At 40.9% G+C, this 23,907-nt stretch overlaps 1 protein-coding gene across 11 annotated transcripts in view; it reads left to right on the forward strand.

The window, feature by feature from the left end:
• ITSN2 (intersectin 2) overlaps positions 1-23,907 on the forward strand; it is a 122,055-nt gene that overhangs the window by 72,406 nt on the left and 25,742 nt on the right. For 9 of the 11 annotated variants that reach the window (XM_073335823.2, XM_073335822.2, XM_073335829.2 and 6 more), the window contains 4 exons: positions 759-925; positions 1,294-1,536; positions 2,858-2,954; positions 4,003-4,194. In XM_073335823.2, the coding sequence (XP_073191924.1) occupies positions 759-925; positions 1,294-1,536; positions 2,858-2,954; positions 4,003-4,194 (699 nt within the window). The remainder of the gene's footprint in view (positions 1-758; positions 926-1,293; positions 1,537-2,857; positions 2,955-4,002; positions 4,195-23,907) is intronic. The other 2 variants (XM_073335827.2, XM_073335830.2) reach the window with 1 other exon arrangement.

The following is a 23,907-nucleotide window of genomic DNA, read 5'->3' on the forward strand; positions in this document are numbered from 1 at the left end:
GTATCGGTTTTTTTACTTTTATGTATTTAAGTGGAGAAAGTATAAGTTCAAATGGGAAAAATAATTTGTGAGAAACAATCTCTGAACTTTTTAATTTGATCTGCATTTACCCATTTTCCCACCCTTTCAGACTATATAGAATGCGTGTAGACTCTGCTTAGAAAAGTCACTTGGGCTTTTGATCTCTACCATGATAATCAGATATTATGCAGTTCACCATCCGTATGGAGTATTTCTTCTTATGGCTTTTCTGAATTTAAATGTTTGTGCTGAAGTGTGGGTCCAAGCTGAAATCTCTCACATATAACAATTCTTAAACTGTGGTCTGTGGACCACTGATCATCCATAGAGCGGTCACTGTTCACATGGTACTAACTCTCCTCATTTCCATCTGCTAAATCACACATTCAGACACTACAAATATATTACTTTTCCTTGTAAGCAGTTACCTGTGGTTGCTACATTTGTCACAGAAATGTTATGTGCATGCACATCCGAGAGAGAGTCTGCACAATTGCAAATGGGAGGTGAGATGATGGATGCAATTTAAGTGAGAGGGAAGGTTGGTCCATACTATGAAGTTGCTTGAGCAACCCTTATATGAGAGATTTTTAAAATGTGACTAGCATGCCTCTTGTATTTACTGTATTAGGGTTTTGATAAAATTCAATTTAGTTTCAGCTATAATCAAGAGAGGCCAAACACTTTTTCACTGTAACTAATGCAGTTTCTCTCTCTCTCTCTCTATGGTTGAACAGAGTATGTTGCACTCTATTCCTATACGAGCTCTGAACCTGGTGATTTGACTTTTGCTGAAGGAGAAGAAATACTAGTCACTCAGAAAGATGGAGAATGGTGGACAGGAAGCATTGCTGACAGAACTGGCATCTTTCCATCAAACTATGTCAAACCTAAGGATCAAGATGTGAGTTTTTGTCTTGGGTTTTGTTACTTAAAGCAAGAAGATTTTATTTTTGTCTGTATAAGTTTACTGTATTTTGCTAGAATTCTGACTTTAAAACAACCAACAAGTTACACTGTATGTCTTGTATATAGGTAGTATGTTCACATTCTAAAATTTGGGCATTAAATTGTAGCTCTCTGGTGGTGTATCTGGCATAAATGCTTAGGTCAAGAAAGTGATTTGCCTTTTTTCAAACCATTATGTTTGGTAAAGGGAAAAAATTCAGAAAAAATGTTATTTGTGGCAAAAGAAGAATATTAAAAAAAGAAAGTTGCGGTAAATTCTGCTGTTAGCACTGCAAATTAAAATCTTGTATCTTTTGATTGTAGGGTTCTGGTACTGCTGGCAGAACTGGGACACTAAATAAGAAACCTGGTGAGTCTGATGTAACTTACAAACCTTTAGCTTATTGTATTTGTTCATTATTCACCAGTCTTTTTTTTATTTCAGAGATTGCCCAGGTGACTACAGCGTATGCTGCATCAGGGACAGAACAGCTTAGTCTGGCTCCAGGACAGCTGATACTTATTCTGAAGAAAAACCCTAGTGGATGGTGGCAAGGAGAGTTACAGGTAATTAAAGGAAAAAATAATCTTCACAGAATGAATAATGAGAGCAATTTTTGTGATTTAATTTAAAAAGTGAGAAGCTCTTAAGTTCTTTTTGCCATATATAAACTGTACTTGAACATCACATAAAACCTATATTGCTGGGCCTGTTTCTGTCACAGAAAATCAGTGTTTGTAACCCTGGCAGAATGTAGGGGTCCAGTATTGGCAATTAATAAAAAGTAATAATTAGTGTCAGAAGAACCACTTAACTAATAAAACAGTGCTAACTTTGTTAAAATATTAAATGGTAACAATCCTCTGATGAAATAGTAGGACCTCTTAAAAGCAGGAGGGAAATTAGTATAGGATATTCTAATTCCTTGCATTCACAGAGCATTTTTCACTCAGAAAGCTCTGAAAGCAAACTTCATAAACTACCTACAGTAGCATTTCAAAAAGCAAAGTATCATTTTAACATCATTTTTACAGGTCTTGGGAGCTATTGGCAATGGAAAAGTTAATATATAATCTGTGCAAGGAAATATATAGGAAATTAGTAGTAGTTTGCATTTTATTAGAAAAGGAGTTTTGGCTGTGTTTCAGGATGGAACCCCAGAGGGAGGAGGAAAGGAGATGAAAACTGAGATGTCTAGTTGTCAGGCCTTGCTTGGTTGAATTTCATATTTTATTGCAGTAACTGAGTATTTTTCCATATTTTGTATTACAATAGCATTGCTTGTACACACTTACGACATGTTGTGAGAAAAGCTGTCAAGATGTAGGAATATTACCTCTTTGAGATTTTCTGCTCATACTATAATCTTTCTGTTTTTTACAGAAAAAGTGAAGGTAAAAAAAAAGTCAAGAATCCACTATACAAGCTTTCTTTTTAGATAACAATCACTCTGTCTTATCTGATAGAAAGTGGTGCTAAATTCATAGGCCAAGATTTTCAAAAGTGGCTAGTGACATCGGATGACTCCATTTTTGAGTGCCCAGTCTGAGACACTTTATAGGGGCTCAACTTTCAGAGGTAAGTGGTCAGCACTTTTTGAAAATTAGGCCCCTGTAAGCTGTCTCAAGTGGAGCATCCAAAATTACTAATCACTTTTGAAAATCTTGACTGTGAACTTTCCACTCAGTCAGTTGAGCAAATTACAGTGCAGCCATACTCAAATATGCTTTTAGTAATAAATGTAAACCAAATTTTGTCTTGTAGATCCATTCAGTGCGTAATAACTTTGTAGACAGGTTTTTTGTGACGAGAAGCTGTGTGGGTGGGGTGCTCATTACAATCCACTGGTCAGTTGTCTATTTAATTCTAAAACATATTTTTTTATAGGCAAGAGGGAAAAAGAGGCAGAAAGGATGGTTTCCTGCCAATCATGTTAAATTGTTAGGTCCAAGCAGTGAGAGAACTACTCCTGCTGCTCTCTCAGGTAGGAAAATAATCTCATTTATATTAAACTTGGAATAATTGTATGTAATTCTTTACTTTACACTAAATAACAGTCAGTGTATAGTGTAATAGTCTGATTAATTGCCACCTATTACCCTTGTGATGCAGTCAGTATTGGGGACCATTGTACCAGGCTCTGAACAAACACAGGAGAGGACAGTCTCTGTCCCAAGGAACATACAGTCTGTCAAACAACTTTTTCATCAAAAAACAGTGCTGTCTGTGGCTCCTGTCCTGGAATGCGCCATCTTCTGTTATGGCTTATTGCACTGAGAATACACCCTTTGTTTCTGTCCTACAGACTGTGTCCAAGCACATCCTGCTTACACATGGCAGCAAGACTTCTGGGAACTTTGCTGTTATTGATAATACCCCTACAACTGTGTGCTATGCTGCTTCTAAGGGTGGGCAGATGCAGCCTTAACTCCACATGGATTTTTGACTGGCTATGTAGGTCTTGATGAGAACAGCTTTCCCTGGTTCCACTTCCTCAAAGTCTGCAAATACCCTACCTTCTGCTGTGTTTGTACAAGAGTTCCACAGGCATCCATGATTGAAACCTCTCTCTGAGGCTTAGTTTTTTATACATTCTTTGTACACACAGACCTTTTTCTCTCACACAAATATCCACTATAAAATAATTAATCTGTTTCTCTGACAGGGTGGGGAGAAAGATGTTTCACTTATTTTTATGTTTGAATATTTGGAAGGTGAACAGATGCTATAGTTATGGGAACCATCTAACTACCCAAGTAGATAGAATTGTAAAGTTGGGAACTAGAGAGAAAAACTGACCAAAGTTAATTTAATCTATCGCTGACCACATTATTAATAAAAGGGGAAGACAGGGCTGTCAAACTGTACTCCCACGTCAAGATAAAATATTCTGGGGTTGATTTTTTTGGTTTGTCCTTGAAAATGGTTTGTCTCATAGGTATTTTCTGTGGGCTTTATGCAGTCTTAACTCTGACTTACCTTATACTAGAAGTTGTGCTAACCCTTGTTGTGAATATTCTTTTTCTTCCTAGTATGTCAAGTAATAGCAATGTATGATTATGCGGCAAACAATGAAGATGAGCTCACTTTCTCCAAGGGGCAGATCATTAATGTACTGAGCAAAGATGATGCAGATTGGTGGCAAGGAGAAATCAGTGGTGTGACAGGTCTCTTTCCTTCAAACTATGTGAAGATGACCACAGACTCTGATCCAAGCCAACAGTGTAAGAAATAATTTTTGAAAGAATTTTGCATTGCATTTCTAAGATTTAACATTCAATTATTGTGTTTAGAACTATTTTGTGCTTAGAACTAGGAGCCATAGGACTTCTAATGGGTGTGTAAGTACATCAGAACTTCACTCTTCCACTTGACAAATCTACACTAAAATATTGTCACTCCATTTTTTCAGCCAAGGTTTAGTAGCAGCAGTGCTGCTGTGAGGCCCCTAAATAAACATTACACCTGTGATGTATTAACCTTGCTTTTAAATTGTTCACAGTATTTTTTAATTAGCAATGAGTCTCTCAGTCAGTGCAGATGTACTTGTTCTACTGTATTTTATTATTTTTCTTTCTTTGGATTTCTACAAAATACGAAAAACACTTATAAGACTTTAGGCAGCTTTAGAATACATTAAAAGTACATACCAACTTAAAAAAAGAAGCACAGCAGCTTCCCCAAACTATAAAAAGGAAAGAAAAAGATCCCCACCCTAACCAGTGAATCCCAGCTTACAATATATCTATCCCAACCCTCAAATCATCCTTGCTTCTTCAAAATCCTGAGAAAGAGATGGGCTTTGCAGCACGTCCTCAAGATCAACAAATGTGGGTTATCTGGGGGCAAGCTGGATACTGAATTCTAGTTCAAATTTGTGTTGTTAATGTGAAGGATACATGTTACATTCTCTTTCTAACATACAAGCACTGTGAAAGTTCTGTCTTTGGCCTCTCATTCCAGTGCTAGGTCACTACAGTTTTCACTCCCTCAGCCTTTCATCTTGGGTCAGGGACAGCATGATAAAATCAGTTTTGTCATCTGAACCCAAGGCATTAATGGCTTGGGACAAACCTTAATGGCTTTGTGACGCTTCCCAGGGTACCTTACTATCACTGCCCTTAGCGTGAGGAAGTCTTGCCTGTGTCTGTTGGGGGGTCAGCTCACCAGCTCGACTAGCCATGGGCAACATAAGCACTCCCTCTACATCTTGCAGGCTCTGCTGTTTCTCTGCCAGTTAGCCATTGTTATACTCCCAACTGTCAAGCCTTCCAAGTATCTCCCAGGAATGGGCAGGTCCTGGTCTACTGGACACTCAGTGTTCACAAACTCATTGCTTCCGAGGAAACTGCAAACCCCAGCTCACCAGTTCCCCCTCAGATTACTGCTCCACTGAACACATAGCACTTATACTTGATTTCACTATAAACATATCTAAGTGTATTTAACAAAGCATAAAGATTCAAGTAATAGCAACTAGAAGTATTGAAAATAAACGGTTATATGTAAAACAAAATCATAATGTGCATTTAGAGCCTAGACTTAATTAACAAGGTACTATCATGTCTTGTAGAGTATTGCTCACCCAAAATCCTTGCTGCATTTACAGCCAGAATGGGCTGTGGGTCGTCCGTGTCCGTCCCTCTCCCCCACCCCCGCCTGGTATTAGCTCATCTTAAGTGATCACTCTCCTTACAGTGTGTATGATAACACCCATTGTTTCATGTTCTCTGTGTGTATAAATCTCCCCACTGTATTTTCCACTGAATGCATCCGATGAAGTGAGCTGTGGCTCACGAAAGCTTATGCTCAGATAAATGTGTTAGTCTCTAAGGTGCCACAAGTACTCCTTTTCTTTTTGCAAATACAGACTAACACGGCTGCTACTCTGAAACCTTCCATGAGACAGACACTGTCAGCTTGCCTCCTAGGCAAAGGACCTTGTTTGTTTCCTTGTGCCCCCAGATATATCCTTACAATCCCTTGTCGTTAGTCATAAACAAGACACCCCAAGCTGTTTGTTTCATGCTGTGAATTTCCTCGCTTGTAGATTTTGCAATCTCTTCTTTTTCCTTTTGTGCAGTATGCAAATAGGCTTACAGCGTGAGGCATACAATACACAAATGACAAGACAGTGGGACAGGTATCTGCTGCCTCCTGCCTGAAAGGAACATTTCTGAAGTATGCCACCTCTTGGTGATCTGCCTTAATTCCAGGACCTTAAGAACATAATTTCCCATACAGATACCTAACTCAAATATTATCTGTATATACATTTTGGAATGATTATGATGACCAGTGGGCTACTGGCTCTTGGTAGTGACTTTGCGTGCCACCCTTTGGAGATCTATTATGCAGATATCTGACCAAGAGGATCTCTGTAAAACTCTGTGCAGCCCCCCAGGCCACCTGCTAGTTGGCACCAGGAGGTCCTGTGTCACAGCTTTTAATTTCTCTTTTACATACCAGGCCCTAGCTCTTCAGTTAATTCCATTCTTCTCTTGATCAGGCAGCAGGTGTTGCTGTAAAATGGCAAAAGTAAAGTAAACTTTCTCATAGACTCATAGATATTAAGGTCAGAAGGGACCATTATGATCATCTAGTCTGACCTTCTGCACAATGCAGGCCACAGAATCTCACCCACCCACTCTTGCAATAAACCTCTCACCTATGTCTGAGCTATTGAAGTCCTCAAATCATGGTTTAAAGACGTCAAGGTGCAGAGAATCCTCCAGCAAGTGACCTGTGCCCCATGCTACAGAGGAAGGCGAAAAACCCCCAGGGCCTCTTCCAATCTGCTCTGGAGGAGAATTCCTTCCCAACAGCAAATATGGCGATCAGCTGAACCCTGAGCATGTGGACAAGATTCACCAGCCAGATACCCAGGACAGAATTCTCTGTAGTAACTCAGATCCCACCCCATCTAACATCCCATCACAGGCCATTGGGCCTATTTACCATGAATAGTTAAAGATAAATTAATTGCCAAAAATCATGTTATCCCGTCATACCTATCTCTTCCATAAACTTATCAAGTTTAATCTTGAAGCCAGATAGGTCTTTTGCCCCCACTGCTTCCCTGAGAAGGCTGTTCCAGAATTTCACTCCTCTGATGGTTCCTCCTTTTGGTTCCTCCTTTGTCTAATTTCAAGTCTAAACTTCCTGATGGCCAGTTTATATCCATTTGTTCTTGTGTCACATTGGTACTGAGTTTAAATAATTCCTCTCCCTCTCTGGTATTTATCCCTCTGATATATTTATAGAGAGCAATCATATCTCCGCTCAGCCATCTTTTGGTTAGGCTAAACAAGCCAAGCCCCTTGAGTCTCCTTTCATAAGACAGGTTTTCCATTCCTCGGATCATCCTAGTAGCCCTTCTCTGTAGCTGTTCCAGTTTGAATTCATCCTTCTTAATCATGGGAGACCAGAACTGCACACAGTATTCCAGATGAGGTCTCACCAGTGCCTTGTATAACAGTACTAACACCTCCTTATCTCTACTGGAAATACCTCACCTTTCCCTTCTGGTGTTGCAAGCACTACCATTTGTAGTTGTCCCAGCATAGAAAAAGCATTCAGAATTCAGAATGGATCTATATCTTAATAGCACATAGTATAAATTGATTTAAATAGATACAGGTTCGGCATTAACCTGGTGCTTTGAGAGTTTTTTGTTTGGATACAGACAGAATCCCACCTAATTGCTAAATTACTTTGGGGCATTTGTAAAACCAGAGTCCTGACCACTTGTGACCATTAAAAATTCTGAGGAATATCCCAAAAGGATAGAAATGTTAGCCCAAGTGTCCCGATTATGTTTCAGTTTAGATAAATGCTTTTGACTTACCTGAATTCCATGTCCCTTTCAGCTATGAACTGATCTTTACTTCCCATTCTCTGCAGTGTGTTTTTGTGTTGATATGTACTATTCAACAGTTCCTGTATTTCATTCGAATGGAGGCTGTCCTGCAGTGGTGGGATAGTGGGGTGTATGGGTTTAGGAGGGAGAGGTGTATTTAAAGTACTGGGATTCATGTAGATGAAGCATGAGAAGTAGGTGCAAGATCTTTATGCATGTTATTCATTCCAACAAAAGTAGTCCTGAAATTGGGTCATAATTAGACACATAAGCTGTTCTTATTTACTCATTGCCATGTCGCTAAGTTGGCTTCCTCCCAAATGTGGATCTTGAGTACCAGCATTCCCCACAGAAACAATTGCCAGTTGTGGACAAAATTTTCTTTTGCAAGTGTGTGAATGAGAGAGGGCCTACCAATAGCAGTCAGCAACGTACACTTTCACTAGTGCTTGGTTATTCCAGTTGTCTCTGTCAAGAAGTCTCTGATTTAAGAAGCAATCCTGTTGATGTTTTGAGGTTCAGGAACTTAATCCTGTAAGTGAATGAAGTACATGTTCAGAAATTACAGCCAAAGTCTTTTGCTGCTAAAGTGATTTCATGTGTTTCAGCTGAGTTGGGTACCAGCCACTTGCTGGACCTTATATACCACACAACATAGCCAACTTTGTAGGAGGGGAAAATGCATGAAATTTTTCAGTGGAATATGTGAAGGAAGTGGAACTTCAAAGGGATTTTTAGTAGGAAGCATGAAGGGGCAAATTTAACAAATATTAATGTTATAGCATCATATTTGCTATAAGCTCTCACTTTTGTGGACATAAGTGTAGTTGTACTACATCATCCATAATTAAGGCTGCGAGTTTGTCACGGAGGTCACGGATTCCGTAACTTTCCGTGACTTCTTTTAGTGGCCAGTGCATCTGGCCTGGTGGCAGCTCAGGCAGCCCCTGTGCCAGTCGCACCAGCTGCTGCTCGGGCAGTCTCAGGCCACTGTGCCCCACTTCCCTAGCAGCAGCAGCAGGAGTTTGGGTGTGGAAAGGGGCAGGGAGTTGGGGCACGGGATGGGGTGAGGTGGGCTCTGGGCGGCGCTTACCTGGAGGGCTCCCCAGAAGTGATGAAATCCCCCTCGCTCAGCTCCTAGGCATAGGCGTGGCCAGACAGCACTGCACATTGCCTCTGCCTGCAGGCACCACCCCCGCAGCTCCCGTTGGCCACAGTTCCCGACCAATGGGAGCTGTGAAGCCAGCACTCTGGGTGGAGGCAGTGCACAGAGCTGCCTGGCCATGTCTGCACCTGAGTGAGGGGGATCTTGCCACTTCCGGGGAGGTGCAGAGCCAGGTAGGAAGCCTGTTGGACTTGCCAACCCTCCCCCCCAATACCAGCAGAGGTACCACCCCTCCAAGCATCTGCGGCACCCCTGGGCTGGCGCCCCCCGAAGATTTAGTCAGGGGTGTATAGTAGAAGTCATAGACACATCATGGGCTGTGAATTTTTGTTTACTGCCTGTGACCTATTACTAAAAATACCTGTGACTAAAACGTAGCCTTATCCATAAATCCATATGCTCCATGACTAGGGAGTTTACTTTCAATCTCAGAATTCTTCCCCTATTTGATGGTGCAAAATGTCCAGGCAGGGCAATAGTCACAAGAACACTCCCTGCTTGGATAGCATAAGGAAATAGACCCGACATTGTGCTAATGTCTGAAAAAGAACCAAGTGAAGTGGGAAGGGAAAGGGAAACAGGAAGTAAGGCTTGAGGAGACGTAAAACTTCTTCTAAATTCCTGCTTAGGATGCCCTCTTTTATTTTTTTCTATGTTGAGTGGTTGTCTGCAAAGACCCAGATTTCAGTCCCTGGTGTCAAGAATCATATGTCTAAACTTAAGCATACACATTCCTGATGTGACTGCAAATCATGTGTTTACACATGGTCAGCTCAGCATCTAACTTGCTCTGTGTGCACCTACCAAATATGCCTGCGTACATCAGGTATTGCTTGTGTAACTTAAGTGCACACACACAAGGAGGCATATGTGGAAACCTCATTTTGAAAATCCAGCTATTTTTTTTCATGTTAGTGTTATATTTCAATTATATAAAAATTGCATAGAGCTGTACAAAGAAGGGGAAATTTACATCAACCCCCTGATGCCTGTAGTGTGTGATTGGAAGAAGAACACTGAGGGAGAATTAAAAATTAAGAAAATCACAACAACACTTTAAAATATATATAATTTACCAACTGCATAATTGGTTTTCTTTAAAATAAGCTTCTTGTACTTATTTAAATTGGCTGCAGAAATTAGCATAAGTGTGCTGTAGAAATCAGTGGGAGAGTCTTCCCACAGAATTTGTTTGATGCATTGTGCCCAGGACCTGTTTGGAAATTAAAACCTCAAAGAAGTGAACACAGCTTGAGAAGTCTAGTATATTTGTTAAAGACAAATTTAGGAATTGAATTGCCAGCTGAAGTATTGTAACCTGCATGTTTCCTTTCATTTTTCTCCTGGTGTCTGTTATAGTCAGTGGAAAGTGATGATATTTGAAAGTGGGAAAACAAATCTGACACACACAAAGGACATTTTACAGCAGCAGGTGAAGATCCTAGTATATTATCTCCCTCATTTTCAGACTGTGGTCCATGGGCCACCATCACTAACCAGATCAATTTTTAGTGACCTGCAGAATTAAATGTTTAAGAGCCAAGTTGAGAGCAATTGTGGTGGTGGTAGAGGAGTTCCTTGTGTTGTGACGACATTTTAATAGCCCTCATCCTAATATTTGCACAAAATTGACCTAGATTAGGTGAAGAGTGAATCTTCCTTCAGTAAAGAGAATTTTCAGTATGTAGTTAAAATATGTGTATATATAGATACGATTAAAGGAGTATTACAACCCTTTGTTTATGATAATATTTAATGGCATGTTTGTGTGTATTATTCTTACAATAAATAATTCATAATTTTCCCATGGAATCTTAACATATCAGCTGGGAGTGAGAGTAGTACATGGTTTATGCCCATGAAGTCCTTGTCTTCTAAAATGAGACTTCCAACAATTGTGCAGATTGAAGCGGTACTTTCTGTGACATGAACATATATTCAGCAGGCAACCAAGTTTCATTTCACATGGGCCACTGACCAGAATCAGCAAGTTAATTTTATTTGTAACCATGTCTTAATCTGAGCAAGTATTTTCCAGAGCATGTAGAAAGTGGAGCAGTAATTTCTTGCTATTAATCTTGTAGTGAAATCCTGGCTTCCTTGAAGTCAGTGGGAGTTTTGCCATTGACTTCATTGAAGCCCGGATTTCACCCATTTTGCTTTAGGTTCACATATCTTAATTAGTAATACACCTTTAAATCTTTCATGAGAAAGGGTTTTTGGGGGTTTTTGTGAATGAATTAGCTGCGGTGTATTGGTGAGCATCTGTGATGGTTGGTTGATAAAATTATTTTTAGGCACAAATAATTGCTTGTGTATGCTTACAAAATATAGAATTGAAAGAATAGAAAGGTATGACGTTTTATTTTAGGAAAGTTGAATGTTAGTCATTCCTTTCTAACCTTTCAGTGTTGTTCTGTCTTCTTTTGTCCTTAGTACTCATGTTTCACTCTTCAGATTTGTGTTTGTGTTCATTTTATCCTTCATTTTTTTTTTTTAGGACCCAATGTTGTCTTCCAGTGTGAAAGCACCTCAGAGACCCACTATCCAAGTTTGACTATAGCGTGGAGGCAGGGTGGACAGCCCTGCTCAAATATCTGACACAATCCATTTGCTTCGTTTGAATGTTAGATCCACACGAGAATTAATTTTTTGTGTTTTATAATCTACTGTTACAATTAATTTGTAAAACCAGAAAGGATAGTGGGTCTTTGTGTGGCTTTCACTGCTGTCCACTCTGGTTTCCTCTAGTGTTTTTTTCCTTTTCTTATTGATAATCATAGATCATTAGCATGCATATCAAGGTATCCCTTGCATGGTGGGATTTCAGACACACAAAGACCCACTATTTGCACAAGTTAGCTGAGCTGTTTTATATGGGCAGATGTCTTCTTGTAATGTTATAACCTGTGCATACTTTGCAGAATTGAAATGTTTGCTGATTACTGATCTGATAGACTTAGTTTAATCCTGTGCACAGTGAGCTTTTTAAATTGGCAACATATATGATTCATCCAAAAAATAAAACCTGGCCTATCTTTCTACATTACAGAGTGCCACTGTGACTACAAGTATGCCATGTAGTTTAGGTTTTAGATCATAGAACTGTTTTGTCTGATTCAGTCCAGCCTTCCAAATGGCCTTTTTGTGAGGAGAGGAGTTTAGAGGTGGAATGGAGGATGCTTTCATTTCATTTTCTTCTCTCATCTCATCACAGTAGCACTATGGGGCATTTTCTCTCAAGGCAAAGGCAAACTAGGCTAATATAATTTGTGGGCTGGCCTGCAAGTTACTTTGGGTGGGTGTGTCCTATCCCTTGGCCACCACCTTCCCTCAAACATTTTACCATTGTAACACACTTGTCGTCAGTTTTGGTGAACAGCATCATCTAATCTTACTACAATTGGTACCATGCTGCCTCTGTGCTGTCAGACTCACCAATCTGTCCTCATTTTCTTTTCTTTTCTTTTTTTTTTTAAATTAAGAGTTCTGGTACAGGACTGAATGGTTCTGAAGACTGATAATTGGCTAGAGAGTCTTTCATCTCGAGGACACCAGGTCATATCTGGCCCAGGTCAATAGTGAATGAAAGTCTTTGGCATCTGAAAGCTGCTGTTCTTCCTATTACAAAATGAATTGGTGGTCTCAGTCAAGTTCCTCCTATACAAGTGTCCACAATAATATATGCCACCACCAGAAAAGACACTAGTAGACACACTTGTTAGCTGAAAGAGGAAGGCCAAGGATTTAAATGGGCTTGGAAACTGAACCATCCGCTCTCCTGGTTCAGAGGTAGCTTTTCCAGTTCAGGGTTTGAGGGGCAGAGTGTTATAGGTAAACTTGTACTGCCCATGCTGTCTCTGTTATGTGGATAAAATCAGGACTTCTGTCTCCAGGGCTATAAATCTTGCATCTTTTAGCAGCCCTAAATTATTTTAAAAGGGAAAAAAAGCTAGTAAGTAGATTTCTTTTAGTTGCTTTTAAAATGAAGGGGTCTATTTGATGGCAGACCATACATCTAATAAAACAGTTCTGTGATCCATACAACGCAAAGAGAATTTCTAGTAGATGCAGTATTAAATTCAGTTTGCTTCCTGAATTTGGGATTGAAATAACAAACATGTGGATTATGCAATCTGAAATTGTTTACAAACTACTGTAAGTTTACAATATATATGAATGTTGTGAGGTACTATCCGGAAAAAGTGTTAATACAATTACAGAGATTTAAAAGCCTTCTTCCAAAAGTTCTATAAAAGGGGTGAAATATTATGTATTTAATATACTTTATCAAGTAATGTATATGTGTCCCTTAGGTCAGAGATATATATTTTGTGCAATACAAATTACAGTAAGGTGCCTACATCAAACTATAAATGGATTTTTATTCCAGTTGTATTTTATCTCAATTAATATTCTGTTCTTGAATAAATTAACTTTAATTAGAGGCAAAGAATCTGCTAATTAATTGCTCAAATAGCAATGTTCTAGCTGACTTAATGTCTTTTTCATGTTGAAATTAGATTTTTAGCTAAGGCTGTTTCTATTAAAATGTGCTAATTGCCCTGTATTGCCTTCTCTTAATTTTCTGATTTTGCAGATCTGTTTAATACAGGCAGAAATGTGCTGCTATGGTACAACAGTCATATCAAATTGTTACTTATTGTAGGCCAATATCTGGGTGTCTTTGGGACCCATTCACTTTTAAAAATTCGAAATTCAAGGCACTATTAACCCAGAGAGTTTGGGCCAGATATAACCCTCTAATAGCCAATAAAATTGTTGCCTTGATTGCCAAAAGACCTCAGTAAATAAATAAATAAAGTCATGCCCTGTCTAGTATGTGCTGGGAAATAATATTATGGTATTTTTCAGCAATAAATAATGCTTTACCCACGTATACACAACTGCAGTTGAATATTAGGGATAGCATTCTATATCTGTATGGTTTGACCCATGTAAATCCATAGCTGGAAATAAGCATTCACAATTAAAACACAAACAGCTGCATTCAGTTTGAATTTACAGGTGCTAGAACTGAGTTCAGAGGCATGCTGCCATGGGCTTTCTCTGTTGTAATTAAATGTTGTAGTGTTATTTGAAAGCCAAGATGGGTGAGGTAATATCTTTTGTTGGACCAACTTCTGTTGGTGAGAGAAACAATCTTTTCAGCCAGAAAGAGCTCAAAAGCTTACCTCTCTCACAAACAGAAAGAAGTTGGTCCAATAAAATATTACCTCTTCCACCTTGTCTCTCTAATATCCTGGGACTGACACAGCTAAAACTGCACTGCGTAGAGCAGTGTTATTTGAGCATCATCTATGAGCTCTGCACTGTAAAAAATGGAAAAGGCCACAGTCCCTCCCTCACAGTGTTTATCTTCTACATCAGACAGATTTTTCAGGTTTCAGAGTAACAGCCGTGTTAGTCTGTATTTGCAAAAAGAAAAGGAGTACTTGTGGCACCTTAGAGACTAACCAATTTATTTGAGCATGAGCTTTCGTGAGCTTGAGCTGTAGCTCACGAAAGCTCATGCTCAAATAAATTGGTTAGTCTCTAAGGTGCCACAAGTACTCCTTTTCATTTTTCAGGTTAGACATGATGCACCAGATAACTATGTGGTCTGGTCACATAATGGTACAGAAGGATTTTTTTAATACACATTTTAGATTACGGATAAGAAGAGGCTGTGCAGAATACTTATTTTAAGGCAAGATTTTAAAGAACCCTGCTGTATCAATACAGGTATATAGATGGGAGCAGCTTAGTCTAAACAGATTTTAGCTTTAAAAGTGAATTTCCTTGCTCATGTGGGTTTAATTTCGATGCTTACAACTATGTTAGCATCTCGGTGACTACATTGACCCAGTCTCTCAGGCACATCCTTGGAGAGATATGTAGGTTCAGCCACCGTTCCAGCCATTTAAGAAAATTAGTTGTAAAGGGTCCAGTCCCTCCTGTCACAAAGGAGGATGGCATGATGTGGAGCCCTACAAGGGTGGTATGGGAATTGGGGAGACTCCTCTAGTGAATTAGAAGGGGCAGAAACAGAAATATTATTGTACCTGCACAGTAGCTGATATTTCAAATTCTGTAAGAGTCTAGTTTGCAAATGTTACTTTCAAAGCTAAGTTCCTTATCTTGCAGTCAGATCTAGACAGGTCAATCCCCTGCACTCTCACAGCCCAGGATAGATCCAGTTGCAGGCACAGATGTATGAATAGTTAATGCTTGTGAAGCACTTTGAAGGCATACGTAGCACTATATAAATGCTAAGTATCAATAGCTTTTTATTACTTGTAGGAGCATAAAAAGGTAGAAGTTCCATTTGTAAAAAGTTCTGCATTCTAATAATAATTGAAATTGCCCCTATTAATGGGTGAATAATTACCTGAGCCCAAGGCTTTGTTCACCAAAGTGGATCTCAGAGTGACTTTTTCAGTGAGGTTGTAAACTCTTGTAAATAGGCGTCTGTTATAGGAATGCTGACAGACCCTTGCCCATGGTGGTGCTGACTGCTGCTATCGCATAATGACACTTTAATGTAATGGAACTATTAAACTGTTACATAATGGTGTGTGTTGCCTTGAAATATCTTTTGTTGTTCTTTTCAAGCTGTAGTATTAATGGTTGGGGATACACGTTAAGATCATGCAAATGCAGGATATGCTTGGCATGAGAAAATTGTTCATCTTTGTTTTTAAAAAAACCTGTAAGATAACTATGCAAATGTATTTTATTAAAGGGACACATAAAAGATGTAGATTGTGTGTGTTGTTTTTTGTTTAAATAGCCTAGTAAAAAAATTCTTTTAATTAGTTGACATGGCTTAGCAATTTTTTTTTGTCATGTGGAAAACTAAATCCTATCCTGCTTCTGTTTAAAGTGCAGGGGAGTATATTGAAAGTTTTGATCAGAGAGGGTTGGATTTAAAATTGCCACAGAGTTTTCTGCTAAGGGCCTGATTCCCTCTCCCCCTCAACCCACATTTATTCATGTGAGTAAACTTTACTTGTTACAAGTAGTCAAGAGACTTCACATTACTCAAATGATTAGATCATGTGGCAATGGATGATTAAGCTTATTTGAAATTTACATAGTACAGGCTAGCACGGATTGAAAAATGAAAAAATTTCTGATGCAGTGGCTCTGGCTCATATGCTACATTAACATCAAGCTCATACTTAACTTTTAAAATTACAATTGTAATGGTATACTATCTCAGCAAATCAAAAAACTTAAGATGAGGGAAAGTCAAGTAACTGTTCATACTATCCTGCAGTCCTCCTTTGCCAGGGTGGACCTGGAAATAAGGAATCAGTGTAGTATATGCATATTTATAAAAGACTGGATTCTGCTCCTTTTACTCACATTTAGCATCTTAATCTTTGAGTAACTCTCATTGTGGGGGTGAACCAGTTATCCGCATTGGTGTGCTCTATGCAAACAGGCCTTCAGGAAAGCACTTACGCACATGCTTGAGTCTTGTTGCCTTTTTCCAAGATGGAAGTGGCCCATGCTCTTGTTTTTAATATTTTCTTTACTAGACTGTATTCAGAGTTCCACTCACTCTTCATCCAATTTGGGGAGATGAAAAAATCATTTAATCCTACCCGAACATCTCTGAAATTGCTTCAAAAATGGCTTGTGAATCTAATTACTTGCCCAGAATTTTGAAAATGTTGTTTAAGCAAAACAGATATGCATCAGGAGCACAACAAATTTTTGACCATCTGGCATTAAGTAAATAACATTAATATACAATCATATTTAAAACTCAGAGGTGAAATATATGGAGATAGATCAAAAGTTAGAGATGGGCAAGACTTATATGATCCAGTCCATCTCCATTCAAGTGCAGGATTATTCTCTACAAAGTGCCGTTCTTCCCTTTGAAATTGTTGCTGCCAACTTCAAAAATTCAGTTATTTGAAATATACTTTTACTCCTTCAATTGTCAGATCTATGGCAGAATAGATGACTTTTTGACTGGGAAACTTACCGTGTAGTCTTAAAGACAGGATTAGTTGTGGTGTTAGCAGAGGACAGTATTTCTTGTAGAAGTGCATTTGAGGAAGGGAGATAGTTGGAGGACGAGGAATCGTTTTAAAACCTATTTATAAACTTTCAAATTTGTTTTACTCTGGTGTCCTTGTCTTTGTTTAATCTGTCATGGGATGCACTAGCTATGCGATATCTGCCCAACAGTCTGATCATTGTAAAACAAACTTCATTAGAAAATTCCAGTATAATAAGATTTTGATCTCTCTTGACTCAAGATTCACTGATTTGTGAAGTGGATATTTACTGAGGCAAAGTATGAACAGTGACAAATCTTAGTGTTCGTATTAACAGAAATCAGTATCTACTTATTGTTTCCTTCATAAGTTGATCTATTATGGCTACGAATTTTAAAAGGATGAATTAACTTTCCAAAGGGGAGATGAAGTTACAGCCCAGAATAAAGCTGTTGCTCACCTCTCAACCAATCAAGATTGTCATCTTTTGTATCTGTCAGTCTAGCAATTAGTGTCTGCTGTCTGATTAGCTCATCAGAGGTGAATTATTGTCACTGAGTCTTAATGCAGCTAACTGACCCAGACCTCAGAATTTGAGGTAAATAATGGAAATCTAACTAGTTATGTGATTTTTAATTCATGTGTTAGAAGTTTTATCTTGTATTCAACAATTTGTCACTTCCTGCTCCATCTAGCACTCTCAAGCAAAGCTTATAAAGATTCTTCTGCCATGTCTATTATTAATTAAGTTTATTAGAGTAGGGCATAAGGACCAATCAAGAGCAGAGCCACATTGTACTAAGCACTCTATAAACACAATAGTAGACACCCCCTGACCAGAAGACCATGTAGTCTAAATGCAGGTAATATCCAATTACATTAACTCTCTTTCTAAATGTGTTTTACATCTGAAAGTATCCAGTTTATCTTTCAAATTATGTCTACATTTTATTCACTGTTAACTTTTTTTTTATCCTTCCAAAGTTGATCTCACCGTAAGTAAGTAACACTTCCATTGGCCATTGAGTTTCATAGCAAGTATGTGGACTTTACTACCAATTGTAGTTACAAGCAAACAGCAGCATGAGCTAAGACAATACAATCATTGGCTTCTCTTTTTGAGGGGATATAACAGAAAATTACATTGCTCAAAGATCAGCTACTTAGGGCAGGTCTATACCACAAGCTTTTGCCAGTGCAAATTATGTTGCCATAAAGCCGCCGCAGTTAGTATCATAGATGACTGGTGCCTCCCCATACGGAGGGGGGGGGGCACCAGCTAAAGGGGAGGACATATGACCTCCCCACGTGTCTTTGCCCTGTCCCCTGCCTGGGGCTTCTGCACTCTCCCCACCCTCTTCCCCCACCCCATGTTACCTGTGAGGGACTCCGCCCTCCCACTGCACCTGCTCCCCCCCAGTACATTCAGCTGCTCTCCCTGGCAGCAAGACCCAAGCGGGGAGTGGGACGGAGCTGCTCCTGGTCACTGCTCTGTGCAGTGTAGCCAGCTGCCTGGGAGAGAGCCTGTGTGGGGAGGGGCAGCAGCGGCAGTCTGCTGCCTGCCCGGGCTTGGCTTCTGGGGACAGGGACTGAACATGCCGAGAGGGCGGAGGGGCTGTGGCTTTTGCTCGGCCACTGTCCCTGGAAACCAAACCTGGGCGGGGGCAGCCCGCCACTGCTGCAGCCAGGTGCTCTCCCAGGCTGCTGCTGTGCTGCACTGGGCAGTGTCCCAGCGCAGCCAGAAGAGGCTTTGGCCCGGCCCCTTCTATTCTGGCCCTGGCCCTGGCCCCGGCCCCACCCTTTCCGCTGCCGGCCCACCCACTGACACGTCGCCTCTGGTTAGTATATTGCTTGTGTGCACATACTTGGCTCCTTTTGTCAGTACTGCGCAACTCAACAGAAGCTCTTGTTTTGATGTGCAGTGCTTCCTGGGTAGGTATCCAAGAGTGTAACTTGCCACTGTCCAGTACGCTGTCTTACAGGAAGTTTTGGCAATGCACGGTGGGGAAGCAACAAGTTGTGTTGGTGTGACTGGAACTGTGGGGTCAGGTTCCCATCATGCAACTTTCTCCACTCCATAATGCCCTCCGTATCTCATAATTTTCACTCCTGTTTTGAACCTCCCATGAACCAGCATGGAACTTGTCACTGTCTGCCAGCTCTGACAGAAGCATGGAACCTGCACAGCTTTGCAGTGTTATCATGAGCACTGCAAGCACAGGACACATGATCCTCTGGTATTTGCAGAGCTGCGAGAAGAGCCATGGAGAATATGACAATTTACTGGAGAGTGGACTGCTGTGGGACATAACAAGAACCAATTCAAAATTGCTGGTGGCATTCATGGAGCAGTGGCAAATGGTGGAGCATGGCTTCTGGACTCCAGAAATGAGCCCTGTCTGGTGGGATCACAGTGTGATGCAGGCTTGGGATGACAAGCAGTGGCTGTAGAACTTTCAGATGGGCAAGGACCCCATTCCTGAATCTGTCTGCTGAGCTCACCCCAACCCTTTAGCGCAGGAACGCCAAAAAGAGAGCTGCACTGACCGTGGGGAAGCGAGTGGCGGATTGCACTGTGAAAACTTGCAGCCCTCAATTGCTACAACTCAGTGGGAAATCATTTTGGAATTGGAAAATCCACTGTGGATGCTGTTGTCACGCAAGTGTGAAGGGTCAGTAATCGTCTCCTACACAGGACTGTGTCTCTCAGCCATGTTCAGGACATGATGGATTTTCAGCCATGGGGTTCCTGAACTCCCGTGGAGTGGTAGACAGCAAGCATATCCTTATTTTTCCAGCAGGCCACCTTGCCGCAGAGTACATCAATAGAAAGGGCTATTTTTTTATGTTTATGGAAGCACTGGTGGATCACAGGAGATGCTTCACCAGCATCAGTGTTGGCTGGTCAGGGAAGATGCATGAAGCTCACAACTTTAAGAACACAGGATTTTTTCAGGAAGGTACAGGCAGGGGCCTTTGTTCCAAACCAGTGGATTACCATTTGTGATATTGAAATGCCAATAGTGATCTTGGGGGATCCAGCCTACCCCTTTCTCTCCTGGTTCATGAAGCTCAGCAGCACCAAGGAAAGATTCCTCTATAGGCTCAGCAGCTCAGAATGATAGCTAAATGTGCTTTTGGTAGGTTGAAGGGATGCTGGCGTTGTTTACTCACAAGATTGGATCTCAGTGATAAAAATATCCCAATGGTTATAGCTGCCTGCTGTGACCTGCATAATATCTTTGAAGCAATGGTGGAAAAGTTGCCGCCGGGGTGAAGGGCGGAGGTGGAGCGTCTGTCTGATGTCTTTGAACAGCTGTCAGAAAGGCTATCAGAAGAGCTCAATGTGGAGCTATATGACTCAGGGAGGTTTTGAAAGAGTACTTTAACAGCAAGCCACAGTAATGTATTCTAGTATCAGAGGGTTGCCTTGTTAGTCTGTATCCACAAAAACAAGAAGAAGTCTGGTGGCACTATTGGTGTTAAATTAATACCATTAATTTGGGCTTGAATAGGGACTGGGAGTGGCTGGCTCATTACAAAAGCAGCTTTGCCTTTCCTGGAATGGACACCACCTCATCTATCATCCACCCCAATCGAATTGGCCCTGTGAACACTGGTGCTCCACTTGTCTCTTCTCTTCATTTGTCATTATATAATGCCTGCATCTGTAATTTTTCACTCCATGTATCTGAAGAAGTGGTTTTTTACCCACGAACGCTTATGCCCAACTAAATTTGTTAGTCTTTAAGGTGCCACTGGACTCCTTGTTGTTTTAATATATTATAATGTACTGTGCTCTACCTGTCTCTGCAGTTTGGGGCCCCAGTAGGAATTGTGTGGTGCTTGGTGTACATCTAAGAATATAACATTGGTAGTGCACCTATTAATTTTATGATGCTTGCAGTTCATCTATGGTTATTACATGGTAGTTGTCACTGATTGTATAAGTTGTGTCACAGTGTACAATAACAACTAAGTGGGTGCTTTCACTACTGTCAGGCATTCTGCATCATTTGTTGGGAACTAATAAAGATGAATTATTTCCCAACAGTAGAGTTTTATTCAGTAACAAAAACACTTCCAAAAAAATTCTGTCCAAGTTAAGAGCAAATACATTAAACCTTAATAAATTTATGGAACAGAGCTTAAAGAAGGAGAAGGAACATTCATGTCCATTTTAGCTACACATACATCAACTGTGGTTCTTACAGGTAAGCATATCTGAAGTTGTGGTTGTCCTTAATATTGCCTGGTGTGGAGTGGTAGGGAAAGGGATGTGGCCCCTGATGCCACACTGAACATTGGGGCGTCGGGGATGGGGGAGGAGGGAGATGTAAGGAGTTCTCCATTGACTGCAAAGGGAGGCAAGTCCATGATTGTTGAACCTGTAGTTCCACAACAGTTTGCAGCCTGTTTGCTGCTGGAGATGCCCCATTATGCCCTGGTGAATCTTCCTGTTGCCCACTCTTTCCTACTCCATACAATCTGCAGTATTCATCCTCCCGGTCCTCCATTCGCCATCTGATGCAGCACTTTCTCCTCCTTATCTTAGAGACTAACAAATTTATTTGGGCATAAGATTTTGTGGGCTAAAACCCACTTCATCGATGGTTTTAGCTCACGAAAGCTTATGCCCAAATAAATGTGTTAGTCTCTAAGGTGCCACAAGTACTCCTTGGTTTTTTTTGCCGATACAGACTAACACGGCTACCACTCTGAAACCTCCTTCTTATCTGTTTCATGCATTCCGAGGGTGTGGAGGGGGAATCCCTCAAGGCTGCAACAGCAGCAACTACAGATAAAACACACAGAGGTACCATTGTCACTATAGTCCCAAAGTTAAGATTCAGAATCCCTTCCTCCCCTAAAGTTTTAAACAAGAAATGCTTATTTACACTTCTGCTTTGGAGTGCTTGTGCACAATACCACTCACAGCACCAGCCATCGTGAAAATGTTTTCTCCAGGGGCTAGGGAAATGAGGAGGGAATTGTTCAGTTGTGCAAATCTCTGAGTATAAGGCACTGTTACTGACTGCTAACATCATTTTCCACAAGCCATGGTGATTTTAGCTAGTATCTCGCTCCTGGGGGTAACAAAGGCGCAGAGAGCATACTTGCTGCTGGCGTCCCAAACCCACCTGGACCCGTGTGCTGCTAGTCTGTTTATTGCAATGGTGCCTGCCGAAGTTATCACTGACTGGTGTGGGAAAGTGGAGGAAGAAATAAGGCTGCCACCCCCAGAAACCTTTGGAGAGAATTGCAGTGTACCTCTGCGAAAGTTTCATTGAGATCTCTCAGGAGGATTCAAGGATCCCTGTGTACATAAACTGCTCTGCATCCCCACTGCCCAACTCTACAGAGTAATGAAAAGCAGATAACAACTCTACCTCTCTTTGTTGTACCGCTACCTCTTCTCGTATGAATGAGTTAATGAAAAGTTGATGGCATCCCCAACTTGGTAGGACACAGCTATCACTGAAATGGGAAATACAATTACACACTTACCTGAAGTTCCTTCCCCTGCATTGGGCTTGACCATGTTTGACTGCCAGGACTGAGTGGACTGCAGTGTAGTCTCCAACAGGTCCTGGCTCGTGACAAAGCTGGACCCTCCAGACACATGTCCCCCATCCTCTTCATGCCAGGGGGCCTGTGACTCGGGCTCCTTGGAGGTATCCATGGTGGGGTCTCCACCAAGTATGGCATGCAGCTCTTCGTAAAAGATCAACTGTTGGCTTCCCTGGCCTTCTGATATGCCTGCCGCAGTTCCTTTGGTTTCACTCAGCACTGCTGCTGATCCCTGTTGTACCCCTTCTTCTGCATCCCCCATACAATCTGCTAGTAGATGGCCACATTTCTATGGCTGGTCTGTAGTTGTGCTTGCACAGGCTCTTCTCCCCACAAGCCCCGGAGACCCAATATCTCCTGTCTACTCCAGGCAGGAGCACATCTGGAACGTGTAATCGGCAGTGTCAGCTGGGCAGTCGCACATGACCGTGGAGAACTGCAAGGTGTGCTCACCAAGATGGACAGTCAGGAAAAGGCATTTCAAAAATTTGCAGGGTTTTTTAAGGGAGAGAGACTTCTGGTTTCCACAAGCCCTGGACAGTAGAGTTCACAATTGTGACCAGAGCACTCAGTGTTGGGCATTGTGGGACGGCTGCCGGAGGACCGTTAGGGTCAACATAGGTAACACAGTGTCTACATTCACACTGTGTTGACCGCAGTACATTGACCATGGCTCAATGCTGCTCGGGGAGGTGGTGTTATTATGTCGTCGTAATGGAGAGCTCATATCGGTGGGAGACCAATTTAAGAGTAGACACATGCACAGCGAGTTTGTCAAAAGACAGCTTATGTTGACCTAACTTTGTAGTGTAGACCAGGCCTTAGTAAGTCCTGACAAATGACAAAAAAGCACTACCAGTGTGAACACCCTTTGACTGCTCTAAGATCTTTATCTCGTATCCCATCAGAGCTGGAACTGAATTTCGCGTCACAAACCACAGGAAAGAGCTGAAATCTCAGATTGATAGACTTCAATCACTTAAAGCCCTGGTAGTTTATGAAACATCAGATCTTTTAAAACGCACTTTGATCTGTTGAATAGCTTGATTCCTCCTCCTCTTTAATTCTGGCTTGATTGTAGCCTTGACAAACAGCTCAAGCCAAACCAAATCTGGTACACTTTTATGCATGTGCTTAACTTTACTACCATGAGTAGGTCCCATTAATTTCATAGTAAATTGGAAAAGTAAAATTAAGCATGTGCTTGTTTGCAAAATCAGAGACTAATAGAGTATTGCCAACCAGAAGCATTCAAAAATCGTAAGTCAGGCCCCCCCAAAATCATAAAGTTGTCTTAAAAAGTGTGAGTTATTTAGGAAAAAAA

The sequence above is a fragment of the Lepidochelys kempii genome, chromosome 3 (assembly GCF_965140285.1).
Source record: "Lepidochelys kempii isolate rLepKem1 chromosome 3, rLepKem1.hap1, whole genome shotgun sequence".
Taxonomy (NCBI): Eukaryota; Metazoa; Chordata; order Testudines; family Cheloniidae; genus Lepidochelys; species Lepidochelys kempii.